The sequence below is a fragment of the Leuciscus leuciscus genome (genome assembly GCF_965113295.1).
Source record: "Leuciscus leuciscus genome assembly, chromosome: 3".
In the NCBI taxonomy this organism is placed as follows: domain Eukaryota; kingdom Metazoa; phylum Chordata; class Actinopteri; order Cypriniformes; family Leuciscidae; genus Leuciscus; species Leuciscus leuciscus.
The window spans coordinates 11,413,333-11,439,408 of NC_138727.1; the positions used below are offsets into that span (position 1 = coordinate 11,413,333).

A 26,076-nucleotide genomic window follows, 5' to 3' on the forward strand; every position below is an offset into this window, starting at 1 on the left:
TACAGTGGTTTGTGTGTGTTGTTTTACAGTGGTTTGTGTGTTGTTTTACAGTGGTTTGTGTGTGTTGTTTTACAGTGGTTTGTATGTGTTTTACAGTGGTTTGTGTGTGCTGTTTTACAGTGGTTTGTGTGTGTTGTTTTACAGTGGTTTGTGTGTGTTGTTTTACAGTGGTTTGTGTGTTTTACAGTGGTTTGTGTGTGTTGTTTTACAGTGGTTCATGTGTGTTGTTTTACAGTGGTTTGTGTGTGTTGTTTTACAGTGGTTCATGTGTGTTGTTTTACAGTGGTTTGTGTGTTGTTTTACAGTGGTTTGTGTGTGTTGTTTTACAGTGGTTCATGTGTGTTGTTTTACAGTGGTTTGTGTGTGTTGTTTTACAGTGGTTTGTGTGTTGTTTTACAGTGGTTTGTGTGTGTTGTTTTACAGTGGTTTGTGTGTGTTGTTTTACAGTGGTTTGTGTGTTGTTTTACAGTGGTTTGTGTGTGTTGTTTTACAGTGGTTTGTATGTGTTTTACAGTGGTTTGTGTGTGCTGTTTTACAGTGGTTTGTGTGTGTTGTTTTACAGTGGTTTGTGTGTGTTGTTTTACAGTGGTTTGTGTGTTGTTTTACAGTGGTTTGTGTGTTGTTTTACAGTGGTTCATGTGTGTTGTTTTACAGTGGTTTGTGTGTGTTGTTTTACAGTGGTTCATGTGTGTTGTTTTACAGTGGTTTGTGTGTTGTTTTACAGTGGTTTGTGTGTGCTGTATTGTATCGCAGGAGTGTTTTTAAGGGAATCCACTGTCATAAGGCTGTGGTTCTCTCTGTTGATAGTATTCTTTTTCTCACTCAGACCACAGTTTTTTTATTTTCTCATCAGGAATCTGGTTTCACTCCAGCATCTAAGCACTTCTTGACAGATTTAGACACAGACGTAGGATAAATGTCCAGCAACAGAGAAGAGGGAAAAGAGAATTTCTTCTCCCTTACTGAGATGTTCAGCCAGAGGTGCAGAAGTTTACCATAAATACTGGTGCTGGAACAAAAGTTAATCCGTTCACATGTAACAAAAATAAACATTCTCCACCAAAGCCGAGCCTTTTCCCGAAACACTAAATTGTGCTATAAATTTAGCAGTGGAAATCTCTACTTTAATGATTTTAAATGTCACTTGTCTCCATTTGCTCAATTTTACCTGCGCTAAGAATAAACAATACTGAGGTGCCGTATAAAGTTCTGTTCTCTCTGAGTTCTCTTTGAAATGCTGTGTGTTCTGGATTCTATCACATTTAACATGCAGATACGTTGACATCCCCCCCCCTTTAGCTCTGCGGCCCTTTTTTGTGGATATGGGCTGATAGGCCCTGACTTAAAAGAATGTTATCATTGCTCACTGTTTCAGGCGGTGATGGAGTTTGCCTTTTCAGTATGTGGTTGAAAGTTAGAAAACCTGGGTTAGGTGCACTCCCTTCATCTAATAAAACCTGTATCAAATAGTTGCAAAAGACGGAAATTGGTGGAAACTGGCTCCTGTGACTGTACTTTGGTAAAGTGATGGTATTAGAATCCATGACATTTTAAGATATGGCAAATTCATCTTTTATTGTAATATGCTATCTTACATTCGGTGTGCTTTTTATGAAAGTTTGATGACAAAATGTTTTATGAATTGTATTGTTTTCAGAACGCACTGTTGCCAGCAGGATATAGACAGAGGGATCAGACTAAGAAATCTCCGACCGGAACGTTCCAGAGAGATGACCTTCTAGCTCACCTGGAGAAACAAGCCAAAGAACATCCAGACCGAGATGATCTTGTCCCCTACACTGGCGAGAAAAGAGGTGAGAAGCGACTTGCATTTAGATCTTTTAGAAAATGAACTCTTTTTATACTTTCATTAGTTTGTAATTTGTCCATTAATAATGTCCAACAGTGTGTGACATGTACTGTACTTTTTTCCTCTCTCTTTAACCTGAAAGTTATAAACATTGCCATTAGACTGACTTTTCCAGCTTTGTGTTTGACATTTTGTAGTGAAATGACATTTTAAATAAACAACAAACTACTTTGTTCAACTAATAAAAATGTCACATCACTTTTATGAATCTAAATGAAAGATTCATACCGTACACAGTTTGTATTTTACTCGTTTTGCATAACATGATGAAATAACAGCTAGAAATGATACACGGTTACATTGTTCACAAGTGGTATTTACTTTTTATTTGTCTTCATTTTCTTCCAATTTCTCTTAAAAAAGAAAATCTCCCATGTCTCGGTCTCATTTATGCATCAAACTTGTTTTTCACTGAAAGTATTGTCTCCTTTATTTAAAAGTATACTGACACTTTGAAATTAGTTTTTTGGGGGCAAAATCATGATTTTGAAATGACGGCACATGTAGGACAGTCATAATATTAGCAAAAATAAATGAAGGCATTTTTCTCTGTTTGTGTATGTAGGAAAAGTGTGGGAGCCAAAGACAAAAGTGGACCCTATCCTTGAAGATGTCACTCTAGAGCCTGAACTAGAAGAGGCGCTATCTAGTGCAACTGATGCAGAATTGTGCGATATAGCAGGTACAGTGTTATGTTAAAAAATGTAATTCCTGTATGTAGTAGACTATGCTTTTTTGAATCCAAGACACCATTTTATAAATTGAATTATGAAATTGTATTATTTTAAAAATAAATAAATATATAATTCAGACTTTAGATGGGTATGCACATGATCCGTAATGGATTTGAAAGAATCCAGTTTTTACTGTTATTTTGTAACCTCACTTAATCTTTATTAAGGCATAATTAAATTCAGTTCACTATTCATATTCAAATGAGTCAATCCATCTGTAATTTCCCTGACTAATTTGAACCTCCTCTGTGTGTGTCTATCTCACGATGTGCCTCTGTCTGGTCTGTCCTTTAGTCCTCTCCACTCCATTTTCACATCTTCATTCCTAATTCTCTCTGTCCTCTCCCCTGCTCCACCGTTTCTAAGCCACGGATCACTCCAGTAGGTTAATCTGCAACATTGTGTGCTGCTCTAACATTTCCAGAATGTTTCTTATACATTAGCTGAATATTTGCATGAGATGTTCAGTATATTATGTTATCTGCATGATGATTTAAGTGTTATTTCAAGGTTGCTTTAACCAAAAATGAAAACTGTTATCTTGTAGTAGTCATGATGTTCCATATTTAACTTTCCTTTCCTTTCCTTTCCTTTCCTTTCCTTTCCTTTCCTTTCCTTTCCTTTCCTTTCCTTTCCTTTCCTTTCCTTTCCTTTCCTTTCCTTTCCTTTCCTTTCCTTTCCTTTCCTTTCCTTTCTCCACTGTATACTTCTGGTACAGGAAAGGGCAGCATGAACATTCTTCAAAATTTCTTGTTTTGTGTTTCATGAAGAAACAAAATCATACAGATTTAGAACAACAGGGTAAATGATACATTTAAATTTTTTAAGTGAATTAGTCCTTTACGTGAAGCATTCATGTGTTAGTTCCTGAAACTGCGTATGCAAGTTTGAGTTCATAACAATGACTCATCCTTGTGCACTAAGGACACTTGGCTACCAAAAAAGGGGAACAAAGTTTTTCTGCTGGCAAAAAAAAAAAAAAAAAAAAAAAAAACCTCTCCACTGTCAGCTACTCTACTCCCATTCAACATGATGGAGTGGTTTCCCTAAAAATGAGGTCAATTGTTTTTTCCCCCTTTGGGATCATGTTTCAAAAACAGCAGGATTTAAGGACTTGGCCTAACAGTCTGAACATCTTATGTGTACAGACCGGTTACAGCTTCATATGGGAATGAGGTTAGTTCAGTTGTCTTTGGCCCATGGTCAACTGTCAGATGCAGCATACATTCCCGACTCTTAAATTGTACTTTCCTCTTGACTTGCTATTTAGATGTTTTGTGATCCTTTTTCATTTTATTAGATTTATTTTTTTTTGGTCTGGTCTAGTTAATTTGATGCCATTACTGTTCTGCTTGAGATATTTTCGTCAGGTAAATGTGAATGATTTTCGGTTGATACCTTGGAAAACATGATTTTACATATGATTTACATGAAGACGTAAATAGCAAACACTGCCTGTTTCACTCAGAGGATCATATATAAAAAATTTAAAATCTTTTTCTCTTGCTGCAGCCATCTTGGGCATGCACACACTGATGAGCAACCAGCAGTATTATGAAGCACTGGCCAGCAGTACTATCGTCAACAAACAGGGTTTGAACAGTAAGTGAATACAGCACTTATCCTGTAATGGTTTTGTCTGGTTTGAAGATTTATATTTGTCTGATTGATTGTTTGTGATCAATCAAGTTTTTTGCATTAGTATTTGTTTGTGTTTGCATTGTATTCTTTAATCAGAAGTAACTGTAAAATACAAGTTACATATTATATATATTAGTACAAGTTATATATTATAGTATATTGGATGAAGTTAGGTTGAAACTGCTTGGAAACTTAAGGCACACTGTAAAAAAGAGAAAAGAAATCCTGTTAAATTCAAATATATGGCAGCTGTGGTTGACTGTAATTCCATGTAAAGAATACTGTGAAAATGTTTCCAGTTTTACAGGGATGCCTGTATACAACTTATAACCATTAAGTGATATAATGTTAACTTAACTACTTTAACTACCAAAATCTGCCTTTTTACCTTAAAATGTATCAATAACCACCACAATAATACTAGAAGTGCACAATAGAAAGCCATATGAATCAGTTCATCGTAAGTGGCCTGTTCTTAAAACATGGTCAATGCTCTCATAGACAGTGCACAGGGTCATACGTAAAAAGACAAATCACCATCAGGTTAAGACACTTGACGCTAATATAATTCAATGCAATAAACATGAACTAAATGACATAAAATATAATTTGAAACACACTAATGTACATTACTGATTACAAAAATAAGAAGTAAAATATCTATGCAGTGTATGTAATGTGTAATGTTAAACCATTTACAGTTTTTCTCCGTATATTGGTTTATGGAAAGGTAACGTAGTCAACCATTAAAATGTTTTACTGTAGCGTTTTTACAGTATTTCTTTCTGTAAAAATTGCAAACATTTTTTACACTGCACCTTTAAACATGCCTGAATGTCAAATGCAAAATATCAAACCATGTGGCATCTACAAACAAATTATGCTCGACTTTTCTTTTTTTTTAAGGACATTTTTTGCGAATAATTTTAACCAGCTTCTCTTCAGGTAGAGAGAAAATAAATTCAACTTAGTTTGATATTTAATTCTGTAAAGTATTCCTGTTACTTTAACAGTAGAACACAATTTGAATCTTGAATGCATTGTCAGTTTGGATAAAAGTGTCTGCGAAATACATACATGTAAAATGTAAATAAATGTAATGCAAACCCATACATCTGTAATGTGGCTTGGGATCACATTAAATAGGTGTGTGCCGTGTGATATAGTATTGTGTTATATCTGGCACTGAACCACATGATTTGTTGTAATTCAGAGTTGTATTATAAACACAGGTGTAATCCAATGCACTCAGTATAAGCCAGTGCCAGATGAACAGCCCAATGACACAGATGTAGAGGAAACACTACAGAGAATCAAAAGCAATGATCCAGATCTTATTGAGGTCAACCTAAATAACATCAAGGTGCCACTTTCACTCTTTTATTTATACTTTCTGTTAAATAGTGTGTTTTTATGTGTCTGCTAGCCTGCCGTTTTGTTGGTTTGCCCTGTTATGTGTTCTGTTTTTCTTTTTCTTTCTGGTGATATGTAGAATATTCCAATCCCAACTTTGAAAGCATATGCTGAAGCTCTTAAAGGGAACAGTGTTGTGGAGCGCCTGAGCGTCGTTGGCACCAGAAGTAACGATCCTGTAGCCTTTGTGAGTTAAAGAAGCATGCTCATTCTCAAAGTTTAGATTTTTCAAATAAGAAATTATATTTTCCATAAAGAAAATGCAGCCTGGAATTCCTTTTTGGAATTGTGACCCATGACAATTAAACACATTACTGTAATACTTAAAGGTGCTCTAAGTGATGCTGGGAGTGTTGACATTCGAATTGTTGTCAAACAAAACGGAGGCTAGCTAGACCCTCCCTCCTCCTCATCCCGTCTCCTCCCTCCTCCCCTCCCTTCCGGCATAAAGGAAAGTCAAAGTAGTCACTAAAAACAAAGTTAAGTTTTACTGATACTTCATTCAATGTGTAATGTCACCAAGTTAGATAAATGCTTTTATATATTGCAGAACAGAATGCAGAAAAAGAGAAACATTGTCTTAAAATCGTTTCGCCACCTGAGGTTATAACTATAACTCTACAGTAGCTCCCATACAAGGACGCAATAATAGCAAGATAAAGTTAGCTTCGCGTTTCCCAGTGAGCATAAACAACGGCGGCATCGTAAACAAATTTAGTCAAAGTTGTCAATAGCCTATAAATGAACATTCAAATCCATAACAAACAGTGGGTGAAAACAATAATTCACACAAATTGTCACCCTACTTGACCATTTACAATAGAGATTGATCGCTAGCTGAAACATATATGTTGTATTCACCAAAGCTAACGCTGACTGCATAGTTCTAGCTAATTACATCCTTGTGTTGGTTTGGCGAACATGAACGTCAATTTAGAAAGAAAAATGGATTTACCTGTTCTGCAAAAACAGAGCAACTGAATGTCTGATTGGAAGCCCTTCTGCCGGCGGAGTTCTCGCCACATTTCGAGGGTTTTTCCGATGTAAATTCGGGACTTCGCGCGTTCCTTATCCTTGTCCCTCTTCTTTACAATTTGTTCATCGGAACGTCGTCTCTTTAGTCGTGTGTCGGCCATAATTCAAACTTCCCTCTTCATGCTTCTCTCTCCTCCACACCCCCTTCATGTCCACGCGCACTAACCCCCAAACCACACCCCTCAAATGCTTCTTGTCGGTGATTGGCTGGAGCACTGTTTGTTGTGTTTCGTGGTGCGGGTGAGTCCAGTTTGTTTTTGTTGCCGTTTGTGGAGCCTGTGGTGTCTAGAGAGACCGCGTTTTTTTACAGTGTGTTCGGGGGACAGGCAGCTAGCGGATAGTGAGGAGATGTTTGCTGTATGTGACAAAAAATGTTTTGGCCTAAAAAACGCGTGACATCACTTAGAGCACCTTTAATCCAAATATATATATATATATACGGTATACACCCACACTTAATTTTTATTCAGCAAAGAATTCAGTTTTTTATATATGTGTGTGTGTGTGTGTGTGTGTGTGTGTGTGTGTGTGTGTGTGTGTGTGTGTGTGTATATATATATATATATATATATATATATATATATATATATATATATATATATATATAAATATATAATAAAATTTAAATTCTCAAAAATATTAAGTGGCATAACCATTTTTAAATGTGCTAATAATAAGAAATGTTACCTGAGCACCAAATCAGTATATTAGAATGAAGGAATATTTTCAAAGGATCATGTGACACTGAAGTCTGGAGAAATAATGCTAAATTCAGCTTTGTCATCATCACAGGATTAAATTACATTTTAAAATATGAAGAGTTCAGATGCAAAAGCCTCTAAATGCCATCTGAAATTTTCTTATAGAATGATCATTTTTATCAAGCTTGTATATTTAAATTCAATAATTTCACTTAAATGGCAATGAAGATTACCTATTAATTATCATTTAAGTGAAATTACTGAAATTAAATATACAAGCTTGATAAAAATGATCATTCTATAAGAAAATTTCAAATGGCATTTAGAGGCTTTTGCATCTGAACTCTTCATATATTAAAATAGAAAAAAACATTGTAATAATATTTCACAATTTTACAGTTTTTACTATATTTTAGATCAAATAAATGCAGTCTTGGTGAGCATAAAAGACTTATTTCAAACACCATAAAAAATCTTTCTGAACCCAAACTTTCGAACGGCAATGTCGATATTAAACGTGTAATGTTGTTTGGTTCCCAGGCACTAGCAGACATGCTGAAAGTGAACACCACTCTGAAGAGTCTAAACGTGGAGTCAAACTTCATTACTGGAGCTGGAATTCTGGCACTCGCGGAATCCTTAAAGAGCAACACTACACTGCAGGAGCTAAAGATTGACAACCAGGTATGCTCACACACACATACACAGAATTAAGTTATATAAAGGTCTGAACCATTATCGATGAGGTCAGGGGTTCAGTCTGAAGGTAATGATGATGGAGGGGCAAATGAAGCCAAGTGGTAGAACTGCTTTAAAAGAGTTATTGCATTATATTCTGTATTTATATCTTACATGTATATCATCTGTGTATTTGTGATACAGAGCCAGCCTTTGGGTAATAAGGTTGAGATGGAGATAGCTAACATTTTGGAGAAGAACACTACTCTGTTGAAATTCGGATACCATTTCACCCAGCAGGGCCCACGCTTGCGTGGATCTAATGCCATGATGAGCAACAATGACCTTGGTAAGAAATACACGCTCTGATGCTGTCAGATTTATTATTTGTATGTGTATTTTCGGAATTAACATTGATTGTTGTTTTGTGTGTGTATGTGTGTGTGTGTGTACACACGTGTGTTTGTGTGCTGGATGTGCTGAAATGGGTACAATCCAGTTAAAAAAAAATTTTTTTTTAAAGAAGTCTCTTATGCTTACCGAAGCTACATTTATTTGGTTAAACATGCAGTACAAACAGCAATATTGTGAAATCTTATTACACTTGATGGCAAAGTTGACATGTCATATTATTATTATTAATGTTGAAAACCGTTTTGCTGCTTAATATTTTTGTGGAAACCATGATAAAAAAAAAAAATCTGGATTCTTTGATGAATAGAAAAAAGAACAACATTTATTTGAAATAAAAATCACTTTTTATCAATTTAATACAGCCTTAAAGTATTAATGTCTTTAAAAAATCGTCTTACTGGCCCGAATCTTATGAATGGTAGTGTAAGTATTGGTGTGTTCATGCCATGTATGTATTTACAGCACGTGTAGTTCGGTCGGACGCAGATGGCGCGATCACATTCACTCTGTCGGTCCCTGAGCTGGAAAGAGCCTTCTGTAAAAAGTTCAAGTTCACATCAAAACCCAAGTAAACAGAGTCTTGCCCTCCTTCTCTCCCTCTGGGCACTACCTGCTGTCTTTTTGCTCTTATTCGCCTTTTCGCAATACCTCAAGTCTCTGGATCGTTATGAACTTTTATACTTTTCCTCAAGCTCCCTTCTGCCGCTTCAGCATCTCCACTACTGCATTTCCCTCCATCAAAGTGAATTCAAAACCTGTCTGTTTCATTATCTGGTTGTTTCTTGGTCGTTTTGTTCGTCTGTGCTGTTGAGTTGCGCTGTTTGTCCGACTGTCAGATGGTTTGTCTTCAGGTTTTCAGGTTTAGTCTTTACTTTCTTTTGCATAGAAAGAGTATTCTGATGCCAAATCTACATAAACATTATTGAAAATGGCCTCTGGCTTGCTGTGCATGCAGAGCTTTTTCTTTAAGGAATAGTTCTCCCCAAATTATGATTATTTTTCAAACGCATATGGCTTTCTTTAAAAGGAGAATTAACAGAATGCCTCAATAAAAGTGATTGGGGACTGGAGCTTTTGAGCTCCAAAAAGCACCATAAAAGAGGCCCATTTGACCCGCGCTATATTTCAAGTCTTTTGAAGCCATACAAATTACACTTTTAATTGAGTGAACTATTCCTTTGATCGCAATTTCCAGTTTCTGTCTGTGGTATCTACAAATGCAATAAGGATTTCCCAATGTCTAACACAAAGTTTTTATGAGAAATTGTAAGAATATCCTTTAATAGTCTTGGAAGAAAAGAAATCAGAAATGTATTGTTTTCCAGCAAAAAAATGCATGTATGAATTCATAGAATTAATGCAGTTACAGTATGGTTTTAAATGGCAGTTATTATAGCACATTATTTTTAATGTTTAGAATTTTTTTTACATTTATTAAATGTTTTTAAATTATTTTATTTATCAAAAAACATTAAGAATTTAAAGAAATGACGTGGGGCTAGTGACAATTCTGACAGGGCAAGTAAAAGTAAAAACAAAGCAGAACATAAAATCTTTATTATTGAACCCTTTGTAGGCTGTTATAATGAAAGTATAATTCCTAAGTATGTCACCTTTTTTATGTCCTCAAAAGTGATCGACCCTTTTTTGTTTGTGTGTGCAGTAAGAAAGAGAAGGCTTGAAGGAGGGCCCATCTTTCCTAAATGTCGGACAAACGTGTAGCAGCCGCGGGAGAACCCTCTATGGCCTGGGACCTGCACCAGTACACTGTACATCACATCACACCCCATCTCATCCCATCCCATATAGCCTCCCTCCATTTCTGTTCCTTTTACAGGTAACCCACAGGGTCATCTAAAGAAAATTATTCAATTCAGAATGCTTTTTTTCAAAGCCCCAGATCTGGAAACCCGAAGGTACCACACCACTCTGTTTACCAGAGCGTTTTATAAATGTGTAAACTACCTGCCATAACATTAGTAGGGAAAAATCACCTACTTGTGTTGATGGAAGCAGTAAAGATGAAAATGGCGCTCAGTTTATCACAATGTTCTCGGCTGATATAATCTTCTTGCTGTAAACAGTTTGACCTTAAAGGCTGCCATTTTGCTGTGCATCAGACTTCCAACTTGACTGATTGTAGCTGTGGTTTTGCCTTCTCCGGGCCAGTTTGAGTCTCACTATAGTGGTAGTCCTCACGCACGTCGCATAAAAGCATGTTTTTACTGTGTGTTTTTGGGATATGCTGTAATTTTGACATGTTCTTCTCTCTTTAAATGTTTAACAACTGGTTAATTTGTCGTTAAGTCACTGTACTGTGGTTTCTAGTATCATTTGACTGTAGAATCATGTGAGCTCCGCTATGCGGCGAATACCAATGGAAGTGCATTGTTAGTCCATATTTGTCGCCTCAAATCACCAACTCACATTGAAAATTAATGCAAATTCATTTTGCGAAGTCAGTATGAATCTACCTTTATTGGTCACCTGAAAGCAGCACAAAATCCAAGCTCTATGTATTGGCACCGCTCCATCATATTTATGAAATTATTTATAGATTTTATATTCTTTGTTTGTTGAGAGAAAACATCTTCTTTCATGTTCAGGACAAGCTGTATTTCATTTTCCACAATTAGCAATAATATCTCTCTTTTATTATACTAACAGTCTCTTTCTATGATAACCACTTATTATAAAATGAATTTGATTGACGTGTAGACTGTGTTCCCTCTAGTAGTGTTCCTCAAATGCTTTTTACTCTTGAGTGAGGATCATAACACACAATAGAAAACTTGTCATAAAACTATATGTATTGTTGTCTATGCCTGCTCTCACGAAGTAACGTCGTGACTTTTTACTTTATTAGAATGGTACGAAACTTGGTAAAGGTTTTTGCACTTGTTGTGTGAACACACACACACACACACACCAAAAAATCCTGGACATGATTCAAAAAGGTTAAATGGTCCTGAAAAAAAATAGCCACACTTGTTCACGGTCAAAAATGTTTGTTCGAAAGACGAATTTAATCTATTGGAAATGTTGTTATTGCGCACAAACAAATTCTTACCGAAAGCTAACTTGTTTAGATTTATGGCTTTGATTTTCTCACATTTTTAGAGTAAATGTTTTGGAAAATATATATTTCCTCAAAAAATTTTAAATGGTATTTTTAAAAAGAGACCAAACTTAAGTCGGAAATTGGAAATTAAGTTGGAAATTAAATTTTCAGGTCCATGCACAAAAAATTCATAAATGAATTATAAATACTGCATATATATATATATATATATATATATATATATATATGCTAAAAATATATATAATTTAGTACCATGATATCCTCTAAAAATACAAAATATTAAATAAAAAATAAAATAAAACTTAAATAAAAAATAAGAACTAAAATGTAGTACAATCGTTTCATTGAAATAATTGTAAAAATAAATCAGTCATTTTTGACTGACACGCGAACAGTACTAGATGGATGTACAGTACATACAATTATCAAATTACCATGCCAGTATTAAAGTATTGTGATGGCATCATGCAATTAAGCACATTTTCTCCTGAATTCTCATTATAGAAATGTTTTTAGGTCAAAGTTCAGTACAAACAACACAATTGTACTTAACAATTTAAATAATATAATTATTTTGCTAAATATAATTCGTTTTTCATGCATCTTGTTTATGAATAAAATGTGACCCGGTCATTTCTTGGCAGTTTTCGTGAGACTATGCATCATTTGCAATCTTGCATGTGCAGTGATTTAGCAGAGCGTGTGTGTGTGTGTGTGTGTGTGTGTGTGTGTGTTTTTCTCAGATATTTGTCCGTGATCAGGCCTTACTCCTTTTGCACTCTCCCAGTACAGTAAAAGTCTGTATGTTTTATGGATGTAAACATTTTCCTACTGTTTAAAGGACAGAACATTTATAGGACTTTGTCCTGTTCAGAACCAAAAAGGGAAAATTCACTGTTGATTGTCTTGTCCCGTGTTTGGAAGCAGGCCCATAATCATTGCCATAGAGTGCCTGGGCTGGTGCACATAATGTACATTTTATTAGTGCACCTTACTGTATGTGGTTTATTGAGTAAATAAAGATTGAAGAAGTTGCGTGGAAATGTTGCCCTCAGCAGAAACGTGTTTTTTTTCTTTCAATGATCACATTCATACCGGGAATGAATTTAAATATTTATGCTCATAAAAGTTTGACTAACAGTGCCACTTTATGGTTTAGTGGCTGCACCTTTTTCAGATACAAAGAATCTGTAGGCTTCATGTGTTCGCATCATTTGAGAATTTGTGCTTTTTGTGCTTTCTTCAAAAGTTTAAAATGTATGTGATTGTTTAATGTAAATTTTGTTTTTAGTTTACGGCAGTGTGAAATTTGGATTAACATGCAAGTACATATACTATTTAAAAGTTTGGAGTCAGTAAGATTTATTTTAATGTTTTTGAAAGAAGTCGCACCAAGGCTGAAAATACAGTAAAACAGTAATATTGTGAAATATTATTACAATTTAAAATGGCTGATTTCTATTTTAATATATTTTCAAGTGTAGTTTATTACTGATACAAAGCTGAATTTTCAGCATCATTACTCGTCACGTGACATGATCCTTCAATCAAACATTTCTTATTACTGTCAATAGTAATAATTACCATGATACATTTTTTTTGTCAGGATTCTTTGATTAATAGAAAATGCTAAATGGAACAGCATGTATTTAAACACATTTTTTTGTAACATTAACAATATCTTCGACTTTTGATCAATTTAATGCATTCTTGCTGAATAAAAGTATTTATTTATTTCGAAAAAAAAAATCCAAAACACCGAACTTTTGATCGTGTGTATATATCTTAGTCTCTCAATTTGCCTAATATCTGTTCATAAAATCAAACTTGCATCATGCTAACTACACATTTCCTCTTAAAATATTGAAATATCCCAAATTCCATTAAATTCTGTTTTCAGTATTGAAACGCAAACACTAGATTTGTGTGACTGTTTTATTGTAGTGCCATACACATCAATTCTTGAGACAGACATATCACTTTTCATCTTTTTTTAAAACATTAGAGCCATTCATACAATTCATACGATTTTATTTCTTGTTTTACTGCAAGCCAAGCAAACAGAATATGTTATTATTGCTGAGAATGTTGTAGGTCACAGACAAAAATTCCCCCATGGCTCCAAACAGAGAAATTACAGTCCATTCAAAACACATAGAGTGTCCCTGTGAAACTGAGTTTCAGTCGTAAATCTGACGTAAAGCGCAATGACGATGTGAAAACGCATCTCGACAACACTGTTAAACTGAATTGAGGCATTACATGTTCCAGACTGATGATACTACAGTGCGAGTGTGACCAGATTCACCAGAATGAGCTAAATGGCATAGTTGACAAATGTATAAAGGTTGTTGTCATTTAGCTTACAGCGTGGGGAAATGTTATTGCCTTCTTTATCTGATTGCAATCTCAAAACAAGATGTCAGTGAGCACACAAACACTATGGACACACACATGCAAGACTAGAATGTCTTCAACAAAGTTAACGATACTTTTTCCTCATTTCGAACGCTAAATGAACACAGACAGGTGGAACAGACACTCGAACAATTCATGCATATATATATTGCTTTTTACGTATTGGATAATAAATAACTGCCAAAGAGATGATGTGATTTCAGGTTTCCGCGCAAAGATAAAATATGGCTTATATTCTGATAATTAACCCCTCTCGCTTGATTGATCGGTCACTAATATCTAAAGATCCTCACGAATCGAAATGTGTGAAAGGTAAATGGTGTTTTGCTCTAGTGTGCTCTCTTCCCGCCGAAGTCAGTACACGTTAAAATAATATCTAGCTGCGTGTGCTCAAGATTACTCAGGGTATTACTTCTTGAGCATGTCCTGCAGCGGGCCCGGTAGATACTTCATCATCGTGTCCATGATGTTTTCCTCCTCGTCGTCGTCTCCGCAGCCGGATGGTACTGCTTTCTTTGGACGGGTCAGACTGCCTTCGCTCGCCTGCTCCATGGCCGCCTGCGCCTCGGCTTCGGCCACTTCTCGCTTTTTGATGCCGTACTGATACACAACCATAGAGCATGACATTTAAATGTTAAAAATGGCAAATATTTGTATAATAAAACAACATTCCCTAGTAGGGGTGTAACAATATATCGTGTCACAATATATCGCAATACAAAAATGCAACAATATTTATCGTGGATAGTGACAATATGTTTCACCCAAATAGTTACAATAGTTCACCCAAAATGAAAATTACTGTGCATGAAAAAATTCAAGTTTACAGAGTTTTAGTGTCAGTACTAAATTAAACTACCATATGTAATGTTGAATATAATGTATAATAATGCTATGGGGAAATATTTGTGGGTCCTGATAATGCCAAATGTCTTATGTTACCTGTAAAAACTGGCCTGCATTATTTTAAATATATCCAGTCAGTGACAGAGTGCAAGCATATTCATCTAAAATAAATCTGGATTTCCAGCCTCAGAATCAAGAATATATTTTATTTATTATTTATTTTTATTTAGTTACCATTGTCCTGTGCATTGGGTTATCAGCACCAAGTCCAAGCTTATTGATTTCCACACCCAATGTAATACCAAAATATAACATTTTAATCAACAGTTCATTTTTTGTTAACCTTTTACCAAATGTCTTGGAGTATCGCAATAATATCGTGTCGTGAGTTCAGTATCGTGATATCTATCGAATCGTGACATGAGGGTATCGTTGCACCCTGATTCCCTAGGCCATAAAAGTGCTTACAGCTACAGAAACTCTCAATTCAATCATGCACTTTAGAGTCTTAAGTTAATATGGCTAAACCTTTGAATGGTGTGTGATATGGTACTGAACGATTATCATACTCAAAATATCATGGTATTTACATGGTAAAACTTACAAATATAAATTTAGCAAGATATTGCCAAACAAAACTAACTGGAAGTTGTGTGCATTTATTTTATTTAAATGATTTTAAAGTGGGTATTTTAACCATTTTTTTTATGGTCATTAAAGGGATAGTCCACCTAAAAATTTATATTGTCATAATTTACTCACCCTCATGTTGTACCAAACCTGTATGAATTTCTGTCTTCTGTGGAACATAACAGAAGATATTTTGAAGAATGTTGATGACCAAACGGTTTTGGTTCCCGCTGACTTCCATTGAATTATTTTGTCCATTTAGGCCCTGTTTACACCTGGTATTAAGATGCGTTTTGGTCCATCGTATCACAAGTGGATGACACTAAATACAGTTGTAAATGTTTTGAATTTGTCCACTTTCGACCACTTACAGAGTTAGTCGAAAACGCATTAGACCGGATTGATTTCAAAGTGTAATTGCTCATATGGTCGAATGTGTCTGAACAGCCACAAAAGACCGCCTATTCTCCGCCTGACCTAATGCGTAAACATTATGACGGTATTTAAACTTTGTCGGCTGAAGACCCAAGTTTGGTTTGAAGACGGAAAATGTACCAAGCACAATGTTCTCTCACCGTTCCTGCACGCACTTAGTGTTCGGCGTGGACTTGCGGCTGTCAGAGCAGAAACGAAAGCTGCTGCTCTCCTTATGCTTTATCCATCATTTCATCGTTCATATGCAAATTATTTAAGCTTATTTTGTCCATTCGATCGAAAGATCTGAAAAAAAAACCCCATACATTTACCCGCCCATAGACCCTCCCCTCGAAGAAATCAGGACAGAAGTGGTTGAAAGTGGACAAAAGAGACGGATTAAAACACCAGGTGTAAATGGGTATGTGTCTCCCTCGTCTACTTGTGTTCTGATCGGCCAAAACACATATTAATACCAGGTGTAACAGTTTGCTAATGTCAATGGGAACTGAAACTGTTTGGTTACCAACATTCTTCAAAAAATCTTTTTATGTTCCACAGAAGAAAGAAGTACATACAGGTTTGGAACGACATGACGGTGAGCAAATGATGATTTTTGGGTGAACTGTCCCTTTAATAAGATAAAACAAATATTGACTTAAGTTGACTTCAGAAGGTTTGGCAGAGACATTAAGGATGGCTAATGATTATCTTCCAAGAAGCAAATGAAACTAGAAGCTATTTGATAATGATGGCTTTATGTAAGATGTTCTAACCTTGTCTCTGATGCCCTGTCTTATCACTTCCCGCTCTTGTTCCATCTTGGTGTGTTTGGCCTTCCTCTCGTCCTCCTCCTGTCTGAGAGCTTCCTGTCTCTCCTCTTCCTTCTCTTTTTCTGCTTCAGGGTCTTTGTCCTCCTCTCCTCCCAGCATTTTACCAACATCAGGGGGGCCTCCTGCAAACAGATAAGAGATGAGTTATGTTATAAATTAAAATGTATATGGTTGTTTTAATAGCCTATAATTTAGGTAGTGTAGGAGAACTACCATTCAAAAGTTTTTGAAAAGTCACTCCAGTCTTCAGTGTCACATGATTCTTCAGAAATCATTCTAATATGCTGACTTGATGCTCAAAAAAACATGTCTTAGTATTATCAATGATGAAAACAGTTGTGCAGTTTTTATAGTTTTGTGGAATTTTCAGGATTCGTTGATGAATAGAAAGTTCAAAAGAACAGCATTTATTTGAAATAGATGAACATTATAAATGTCTTTACTGCAATTTTTGAATCAGATTAATGCATCCTTGCTGAATAAAATTAATTTCTTTCCAAGACAAACACGTTTCCAAGACAAAAAATCTTGCTGACCCAAAAACTTTTGAATGGTGGTGTATATTTAGTAGTTCTGAAATTACATTGGTTTGCTATAAACTGAAAAACACCATCCCACTTTATCTGGAGAAAAAATAAAATGATGACGAAGCCAGAAAAAGCCCAACCCAAAAGTGTACTTATAAATAATACATTCACCAGAGTTGGTCTAACCTGGAGGCACACACACATTCCACAGCATCAGAGAAAAATATCAGTTGAAGAATCTATCCAACCACTGAATGAAGTACTGTCTGTGGAATTAAACAGAAACACTGTGGAGCATCCTAGCAGGAACAGGAATAATTTATGGACTGGTCACAGTACCAATGCCTCTGTCCCAGGGAGGCCTCGACACACTTCCAAAAATATACAGAGGGAATGTCACCTTGCCTCTGTAGTAGTACTGAGAGAACATTAGTTTCAGATCTCCCAAGACTTCTTCAGCGAAGTCTGAAATGTGAAACGAGGATATATGCGCCAATGATCTGGCTTTGTGTGATGTGAAGAAGAGGGGGAGTGCTATGTATCAACAATTTCTGTGGTCTGGCTCTCACCACCCACTGAAACACAAACTGTGCCTCATCAGAACATTACACAAGGCGAAGAATGTTCTAACTAGTGCAAAATCAAAGGAGAAGGAGAGTAAACGCATAAAGAACGAGATGGAAGCCTGTGGCTAAAAGAACCAAGATGTCCAAACACAAAACAGGTAAGAAAATAAAACAGACCGAAAAATATTGTAACACCATAAGTGGCTGGATTGCCTGAAAACTTTCCAAGTATCTTTTATCTTATTAGGTTAACCAAATACAGTATTTATTAATAAAACAATTTTTTGTTATTTGAGATCAAATAACAATTGGTGGACCAACTTTTTAAGACATTGATTAGGTGTAGATTATAATTTAATATTTGTTGTTGCATATTATATCAATGTCAGCAAGCGTTAATTGTGAGACAATGAACTTACTGATATTTGATATTTCGCTGATTGACCTTCTGCCTATAGGTGGCACTATTATTATTTTTGGGGGGAGGGGATATTTCTGTATGTTTTTGAGTGTATATGTATATGCTCTCTGTGACTCAGTGTCTGTATGCGCTCTTGAGAGCCTGTTTATTTTTCAGTGTAGTGTATGTCTATGGAAGTCATGTTCTTGACTCCTGTGAGAGAATTTGGGCCAAATTGAATCCATAGTGTCCTATATCCTTGAATTTTAGCTTTAAAAAGAGAGTGTATATATATATATATATATATATATATATATATATATATATATATATATATATATATATATATATATATATATATATATATAAAATGAGCAACAGCAACCATATAGACATGGTTAAACAAAAATTCACCAGTCTGGTTCACTTTACAGTGTTAACATATGGTGTTGCATGTGCTCTTTTCCAGATTTGTACCCCTCGACAGATGGCATCGAAATGGTTCTCCTTCTGAAACGTTGAAACAAAGCTGGTATTTTCACACAAGTCTGTGATTGAAGACTCACTGTCCCTAATATACTGCTCTGAGACTGAAATATTTAGTCTTGTGAACAGTGAGGGCAGCTGGTGCTCTTCACACTGTCCTCTGCTGCTGTCAGCTGCTCTGTGGCCTCGCTCCAGTGGTGACATCAGCTCTTCTACTGTAAACACACTCCAGCTCGCGTCTGAAAGCGCTGAAGCAAATATTTGAACTGCATGGCCATTTGGGCATCCACATCACAGGACCTCACCACATCACTCCACACAAACAAGCTTTCATATTAGGCATATTGAAGGTGAGAGATGGTCCATTATTATATGAACCAGAGCCTTGCCTCTATATTCATGCAGCATGGTATTTATGTGGTACTTCATGGTATGAATCCTATGGCACAGTCCAGAAATACACGGTAGGGTAGAGACCTTGTTAGATATATTTTAAGTCATCATGAAACGGAAGTTGCGATAGTCTTTTCTTCCATATTGTGACGTATTTCCGAATTAAACTGCTTCTCGAACAAGAAAAAATGTTGGGTGGGACTTGAGGAATTGATTGGATGGTTTTGGTTTCCTATTGCTGTGATTTCACGTGAGTGACAGGTTGTCCCGCCCTCATGCCAGTAAACACGTCATCAGAAAAGAGATGTTATAAAAGGGAGGGTAAGTCATTTTGAATCAAATAAATTACTAGTACACATTAATACAAATAAATAAATAATAATAATGATGTGCACACAAAAAAAAAATCATTTAGAATAAGGCAATATTGCATACAAATAATTTAGATTTCAGGGTGACTTTAATAAACTATTATATTGCATAAAAATAGCCGAACACGAAAAGTAGCTATAAGCACATAATTAGAAAATCTGAAAAATATATTTAAAATCAATTAAAATAAAAAATCTAATTTTATTGAACAAAAACATAATATTAAGCTGTGTCTAACCCACATGATTTTCCCCCAATTTCAAAACATGTAACATTACTTAAAATTGGTGACAGCCAGGAAGTGACATCATTTGGACCCTTACTATGTTATGATGGGAAACCAAGTGGTACATTAGTAAACATTAAATAATAATGAACTGCACATATACAGCATTCATTAATCTTTGTTAATGTTGATTTCAGCTTTTACTAATACTTTATTAAAATCTTGTTAATATTGTGTAAATGCACTGTGAACATCATGAACAGCTGTATTTTTATTAACTAACGTTAACAAATATGAACAAATACAGTAAAAAGCAATACTGCTCATGGTTTGTTCATGTTAGTTAATACATTAACTAATGAACCTTATTGTAAAGTGTTACCAAACAAATGAGCAATATCTTTCAAATTTCTTGTAGATTTTTACACAAATGTTACTGCATTTGTTAAGCTTAAAGGGTTAGTTCACCCAAAAATGAAAATTCTCTCTTGGTTCTTGCGGAAGCTCAAACGTGCTGCGCAACACGAGAATGAACCTCATTGGTTCTTGCTGACGCTCAAACGTGCTGCGCAACACGAGAATGAACCTCATTGGTTCTTGTGGAAGCTCAAACGTGCTGCGTAACACGAGAATGAACCTCATTGGTTCTTGCTGAAGCTCAAACGTGCTGCGCAACACGAGAATGAACCTCATTGGTTCTTGTGGAAGCTCAAACGTGCTGCGCAACACGAAAATGAACCTCATTGGTTCTTGCTGAAGCTCAAACGTGCTGCGTAACACGAGAATGAACCTCATTGGTTCTTGCTGAAGCTCAAACGTGCAGCGTAACACGAGAATTAACCTCATTGGTTCTTGCTGAAGCTCAAACATGCTGCGTAACACGAGAATGAACCTCATTGGTTCTTGTGGAAGCTCAAACGTGCTGCGTGACACGAGAATGAACCTCATTGGGTCTTGCTGAAGCTCAAACGCGCTGTGTAACACGAGAATGAACCTCATTGGTTCTTGCTGAAGCTCAAACGTGCTGCGCAACACGAGAATGAACCTCATTGGTTCTTGTGGAAGCTCAAACGTGCTGCGTAACACGAGAATGAACCTCATTGGTTCTTGCTGAAGCTCAAACGTGCAGCGTAACACGAGAATTAACCTCATTGGTTCTTGCTGAAGCTCAAACATGCTGCGTAACACGAGAATTAACCTCATTGGTTCTTGTGGAAGCTCAAACGTGCTGCGTGACACGAGAATGAACCTCATTGGTTCTTGCTGAAGCTCAAACGCGCTGTGTAACACGAGAATGAACCTCATTGGTTCTTGCTGAAGCTCAAACGTGCTGCGCAACACGAGAATGAACCTCATTGGTTCTTGTGGAAGCTCAAACGTGCTGCGTAACACGAGAATGAACCTCATTGGTTCTTGCTGAAGCTCAAACGTGCTGCGTAACACGAAAATGAACCTCATTGGTTCTTGCTGAAGCTCAAACGTGCTGCGTAACACGAGAATTAACCTCATTGGTTCTTGCTGAAGCTCAAACGTGCTGCATAACACGAGAATGAACCTCATTGGTTCTTGCTGAAGCTCAAACGTGCTGCGTAACACGAGAATGAACCTCATTGGTTCTTGCTGAAGCACAAACGTGCTGCGTAACACGAGAATGAACCTCATTGGTTCTTGCTGAAGCTCAAACGTGCTGCATAACACGAGAATTAACCTCATTGGTTCTTGCTGAAGCTCAAACGTGCTGCATAACACGAGAATGAACCTCATTGGTTCTTGCTGAAGCTCAAACGTGCTGCATAACACGAGAATTAACCTCATTGGTTCTTGCTGAAGCTCAAACGTGCTGCGTAACACGAGAATGAACCTCATTGGTTCTTGCTGAAGCTCAAACGTGCTGCGTAACACGAGAATGAACCTCATTGGTTCTTGCTGAAGCTCAAACGTGCTGCGTAACACGAGAATTAACCTCATTGGTTCTTGCTGAAGCTCAAACGTGCTGCATAACACGAGAATTAACCTCATTGGTTCTTGCTGAAGCTCAAACGCGCTGTGTAACACGAGAATGAACCTCATTGGTTCTTGCTGAAGCTCAAACGTGCTGCGCAACACGAGAATGAACCTCATTGGTTCTTGTGGAAGCTCAAACGTGCTGCGTAACACGAGAATGAACCTCATTGGTTCTTGCTGAAGCTCAAACGTGCTGCGTAACACGAAAATGAACCTCATTGGTTCTTGCTGAAGCTCAAACGTGCTGCGTAACACGAAAATGAACCTCATTGGTTCTTGCTGAAGCTCAAACGTGCTGCGTAACACGAGAATGAACCTCATTGGTTCTTGCTGAAGCTCAAACGTGCTGCGTAACACGAGAATTAACCTCATTGGTTCTTGCTGAAGCTCAAACGTGCTGCATAACACGAGAATTAACCTCATTGGTTCTTGCTGAAGCTCAAACGTGCTGCATAACACGAGAATGAACCTCATTGGTTCTTGCTGAAGCTCAAACGTGCTGCATAACACGAGAATGAACCTCATTGGTTCTTGCTGAAGCTCAAACGTGCTGCATGACACGAGAATGAACCTCATTGGTTCTTTCGGAAGCTCAAACGTGCTGCGTAACACGAGAATGAACCTCATTGTTTCTTGCTGAAGCTCAAACGTGCTGCATAACACGAGAATGAACTTCATTGGTTCTTGCTGAAGCACAAACGCGCTGCATGACACGAGAATGAACCTCATTGGTTCTTTCGGAAGCTCAAACGTGCTGCATAACACGAGAATGAACTTCATTGGTTCTTGCTGAAGCACAAACGCGCTGCATAACACGAGAATGAACTTCATTGGTTCTTGCTGAAGCACAAACGTGCTGCGTAACACGAGAATGAACCTCATTGGTTCTTGCTGAAGCTCAAACGTGCTGCGTAACACGAAAATGAACCTCATTGGTTCTTGCTGAAGCTCAAACGTGCTGCGTAACACGAGAATTAACCTCATTGGTTCTTGCTGAAGCTCAAACGTGCTGCGTAACACGAGAATGAACCTCATTGGTTCTTGCTGAAGCTCAAACGTGCTGCGTAACACGAGAATGAACCTCATTGGTTCTTGCTGAAGCACAAACGTGCTGCGTAACACGAGAATGAACCTCATTGGTTCTTGCTGAAGCTCAAACGTGCTGCGTAACACGAGAATAAACCTCATTGGTTCTTGCTGAAGCTCAAACGTGCTGCATAACACGAGAATTAACCTCATTGGTTCTTGCTGAAGCTCAAACGTGCTGCGTAACACGAGAATGAACCTCATTGGTTCTTGCTGAAGCACAAACGCGCTGCATGACACGAGAATGAACCTCATTGGTTCTTTCGGAAGCTCAAACGTGCTGCGTAACACGAGAATGAACCTCATTGGTTTTTTGCATGTCAAGTGAACATGCTTGAGCTTACGTTTACCATAACTGATGTGTGCGTTGATGAATGTTTATATGTGAATAAAAGCCTAAATTCAACCTGCTGTTCATATAAAGCGATCGCGTCTCTTAAGAAAATTTGGACTAAACCGTTCAATTCATATGAATTTGTTTTAAGATCTCTTTATGAACTTTTTGAAGCATCAAAGTGGTAGTTGCGTAGTTGTCAACGGAGGGACAGAAAGCTCTCAGATTTCATCAAAAAGATTTTAATTTGTGTTCCGTGAGTAATTATTGACATTTATTATTAAACTACCCCTTTAACCATTCAACTATTACAAGAAAAAAAAATCTAATTTTTTTTTTTAATGTATGAAAATTAGCTAGACTAAACTGTGTAAGCCTGTAAATCTGTTAGCCATTCTGCCATTGTTTATTTTAATTTAATAAAATTGGTCTAAGTAATTTTGATCTTTAATTAATATAGACAATAAATGAATAGACTGAAGGTTAAGAACCTCCTTCCACAGACAATTTCTTCGAAAGGTAGAAAAAAAAAAAAAAAATCTCAGGTCTTCTGTACCCCATTCGAAGAAAGCGCCTAATAATGATGATGAGAGGCAAATGGCATGCTGTACGGGACAGTGTCCTCCAAGCAGAGGTATACAGTGTGTCTCTGACACGGCAAGAGCAGCCCAACGCCGACTAGTGTTGCTTCAGACAGTAGCATAACCTTCTCTCTGGTGCGTAAAGCTGAACAGCGAACGACTTTCAGGGAGCGCGCACGTGACCGCTGCTGCAGCACTACAGCACTGATTCAAGTCTTTCATTGCAACTTTAATCTTCTAATGGGAATATACACTCACCTCCCAAAGCAGCCTTCATCAGGAAATTCATGATGGCTTTTCAAGTGTTCTTGTCCTTGTCCTTGGCACTTCAAAAACGTGAGAGCAGATATCGTTTTACTGCCAGATCTGTAATTAAAATAAACATTGGTTTCAATAATAATAATGACGATAATAAATGAAACGCCTAAAATATCAATATCTATCCTTTATACATACACATAACAAATTTTACGCGTAGACTTAATAATATTAATAGCTAAATTGACGAGACTGCAGCTCAATAAAGCATGCACAACTTGATCAGAACGTTTTGTCCTTCAGCTCAGAAGGTGCAATGTGAAACCGGTTTTGCACATGTATCGCTGGTCTTTGACTTAAAATAATCGAGCAAATGTCACTCACATCTTCCACAGTGACAGATCATCAAATCCCTCCGTGCAACTGATGCTGATAGCGACAATTAGCCTGTCATACTAGCAAACCCACAGTGCTGAGCTAATTCAATTCATTTGCGTCACTGTCTATCACCACCGTGCGTATTTTAGATAAAAAAATATACCTATCAACTTCCGGGGGTCAGAGATCCAGAAGGTAACTTTGTACTTAGCGACCAATGACTCCCCTAATCCAGTGCAGGACAGTAGTCATATGGCCCAAGCTCGCTAGGATCTCTACAAAGTGTTTTGCGTTAGCAGTCGTTTCGACCTCAGTAGTCTTGGTGCATTACCTTACTTGAACCCCCGCCGCAAAGGCTCGGCAGTATCTAATACACAAGCCGTTTTCAGCACCACCGTCGCTGGACAGCGCCTGCTCGTGACCGCGCACCTCCAAAAACCCTAAGAAATGCGATGTAAATACCTGCAAAAGGTCCGCGGATGGAGCGAGCAATCGTGCCGATTCGGAAGTTGACGTGGGCCAGTTGTGGAGGATGTGTATGATTAACCCACTATGAGCATCCCTGATTCTCCAGGCGTCTCTTCCTGCTCGCCCAGCGCCTGTTAGAGTGTTAGCCACGGGAACTGCAGCAAGACGGTGAAAGCCCTGTGCATCACAAGCAGCCTTTTTCCATCAAAACATCCCACGTTCCCAGCCGGAGAGCGGAGCAATTAATTGGAGGTGCCGGTGTGAAACGCGCCTCTGCCAATGCTTAGCAGGTGATCCTTCCGCTACTGTTGTAAGCTTCGTGTAACAGATGCTGTCAGACCTGGAGAATGAAAGATGGATGGATCTTCACCCCTCATGACTTGGGCGTCGAAGTCTCTAAAGAGAAAGTGCTGATTCAGAATCTTTGGTTCAGACTGGGCTTGCCCTTTACAGGTACAACACACCCTTGGATGCACCGTGGCCTCAAAATGCAATGTATTTGGACACTTCAGTCACATCTAAAGTAGTTAAATTAATGTGATTGCATTCGGTAAGAAAACATCAAATGTACAATACACACAATCATTCACTTTTTTTTTGTATTCAAATTAATACTTCTATTCAGTATGCATTAAACGGAAAAAAAATTAGAGTAAAAATAGGCCTAATGGTACAAAAGAACTTTTGAACATTCTATTCATCAAAGAATCATGGTTCCCACAAAAATATTTTTGTTTAGAACTGTTTTCAACATCGAAAATAATAAGAAATGTTACTTGAGCAGCAAATCAGCATTTTAAAATTGATTTCTGAAGGATCACGTAACAACAGAAGAATGGAGTAATGATGCTGAAAATCCATCTTTGTCATCACAGGAATAAATTACATTTTAAAATATATTCAAACAGAAAACAGTTATTTTAAATTGTAATATTTCACATGATTACTGTTTTACTGTATTTTAGATGCAGCCTTGGCGAGCAGAAGAAACTTCTTTCAAAAACATCAAAAATCTTGTCGACTCCAAACTTTTGAAATCACTTACAAATTACACTTTATCAGGAATTATCAGGACACTTTATGGTTGTCAAACACCTGTGTTTATTCTCCTAGGACACCTGTGTGAACTCATGAAAGATTACTTCATACATTACCTAAAACTGCACAGTGGACAGTTGGTTTAAAGTAAATGAAAAAATTAAGAAGAAAAGTTCTGAGAAACAATTGTGAATAATAAAAATAATCACAATAACATAACCATTAACCATTTTTCAACAACATCGGCTTT

At 37.0% G+C, this 26,076-nt stretch overlaps 2 protein-coding genes across 7 annotated transcripts in view; one reads left to right on the top strand and one right to left on the bottom strand.

Annotated features, from left to right (window-relative positions):
• Positions 1-12,614, top strand: part of tmod1 (tropomodulin 1) — a gene marked incomplete at its 3' end in the record, with an annotated part of 16,547 nt that extends 3,933 nt beyond the window's left edge. Inside the window, exons 3-11 of one of the 3 annotated variants that reach the window (XM_082165832.1) lie at positions 1,658-1,814; positions 2,436-2,552; positions 4,117-4,206; positions 5,478-5,608; positions 5,738-5,845; positions 7,935-8,078; positions 8,277-8,421; positions 8,949-9,054; positions 10,150-12,614. In XM_082165832.1, the coding sequence (XP_082021958.1) occupies positions 1,658-1,814; positions 2,436-2,552; positions 4,117-4,206; positions 5,478-5,608; positions 5,738-5,845; positions 7,935-8,078; positions 8,277-8,421; positions 8,949-9,054; positions 10,150-10,168 (1,017 nt within the window). Of the gene's footprint in view, positions 1-1,657; positions 1,815-2,435; positions 2,553-4,116; positions 4,207-5,477; positions 5,609-5,737; positions 5,846-7,934; positions 8,079-8,276; positions 8,422-8,948; positions 9,059-10,149 lie in introns of those variants that run through there. The other 2 variants (XM_082165834.1, XM_082165833.1) reach the window with 2 other exon arrangements.
• cplx2a (complexin 2a) lies at positions 11,338-25,175 on the bottom strand. 4 transcript variants are annotated; one of them, XM_082165861.1, is made up of 4 exons: positions 24,783-25,175; positions 23,943-24,050; positions 16,653-16,831; positions 11,338-14,586 (listed from the first exon to the last, which is right to left on the bottom strand). In XM_082165861.1, exons 2-4 carry the CDS (start codon positions 23,971-23,973, stop codon positions 14,395-14,397), a joined length of 402 nt encoding a protein of 133 aa, XP_082021987.1. In that variant the 5' UTR covers positions 23,974-24,050; positions 24,783-25,175; the 3' UTR covers positions 11,338-14,394. The 4 variants fall into 4 exon arrangements, with proteins under 4 accessions (XP_082021987.1, XP_082021990.1, XP_082021989.1 ...); XM_082165864.1 differs by lacking the exon at positions 24,783-25,175 and adding an exon at positions 24,652-24,735; XM_082165863.1 differs by lacking the exon at positions 24,783-25,175 and adding an exon at positions 24,484-24,641.
• Positions 25,176-26,076: the final 901 nt, after the last annotated feature.

Coding starts and splice junctions, on each gene's coding strand:
- cplx2a (XM_082165861.1), bottom strand. CDS start 23,973: ATGAATTTCCTGATGAAGGCTGCTTTGGGAG. Junction 16,832..23,942: donor GATGAAGGCTGCTTTGGGAG/GTGAGTGTATAT, acceptor ATCTGTTTGCAG/GAGGCCCCCCTGATGTTGGT. Junction 14,587..16,652: donor GACAGGGCATCAGAGACAAG/GTTAGAACATCT, acceptor GTTGTGTATCAG/TACGGCATCAAAAAGCGAGA.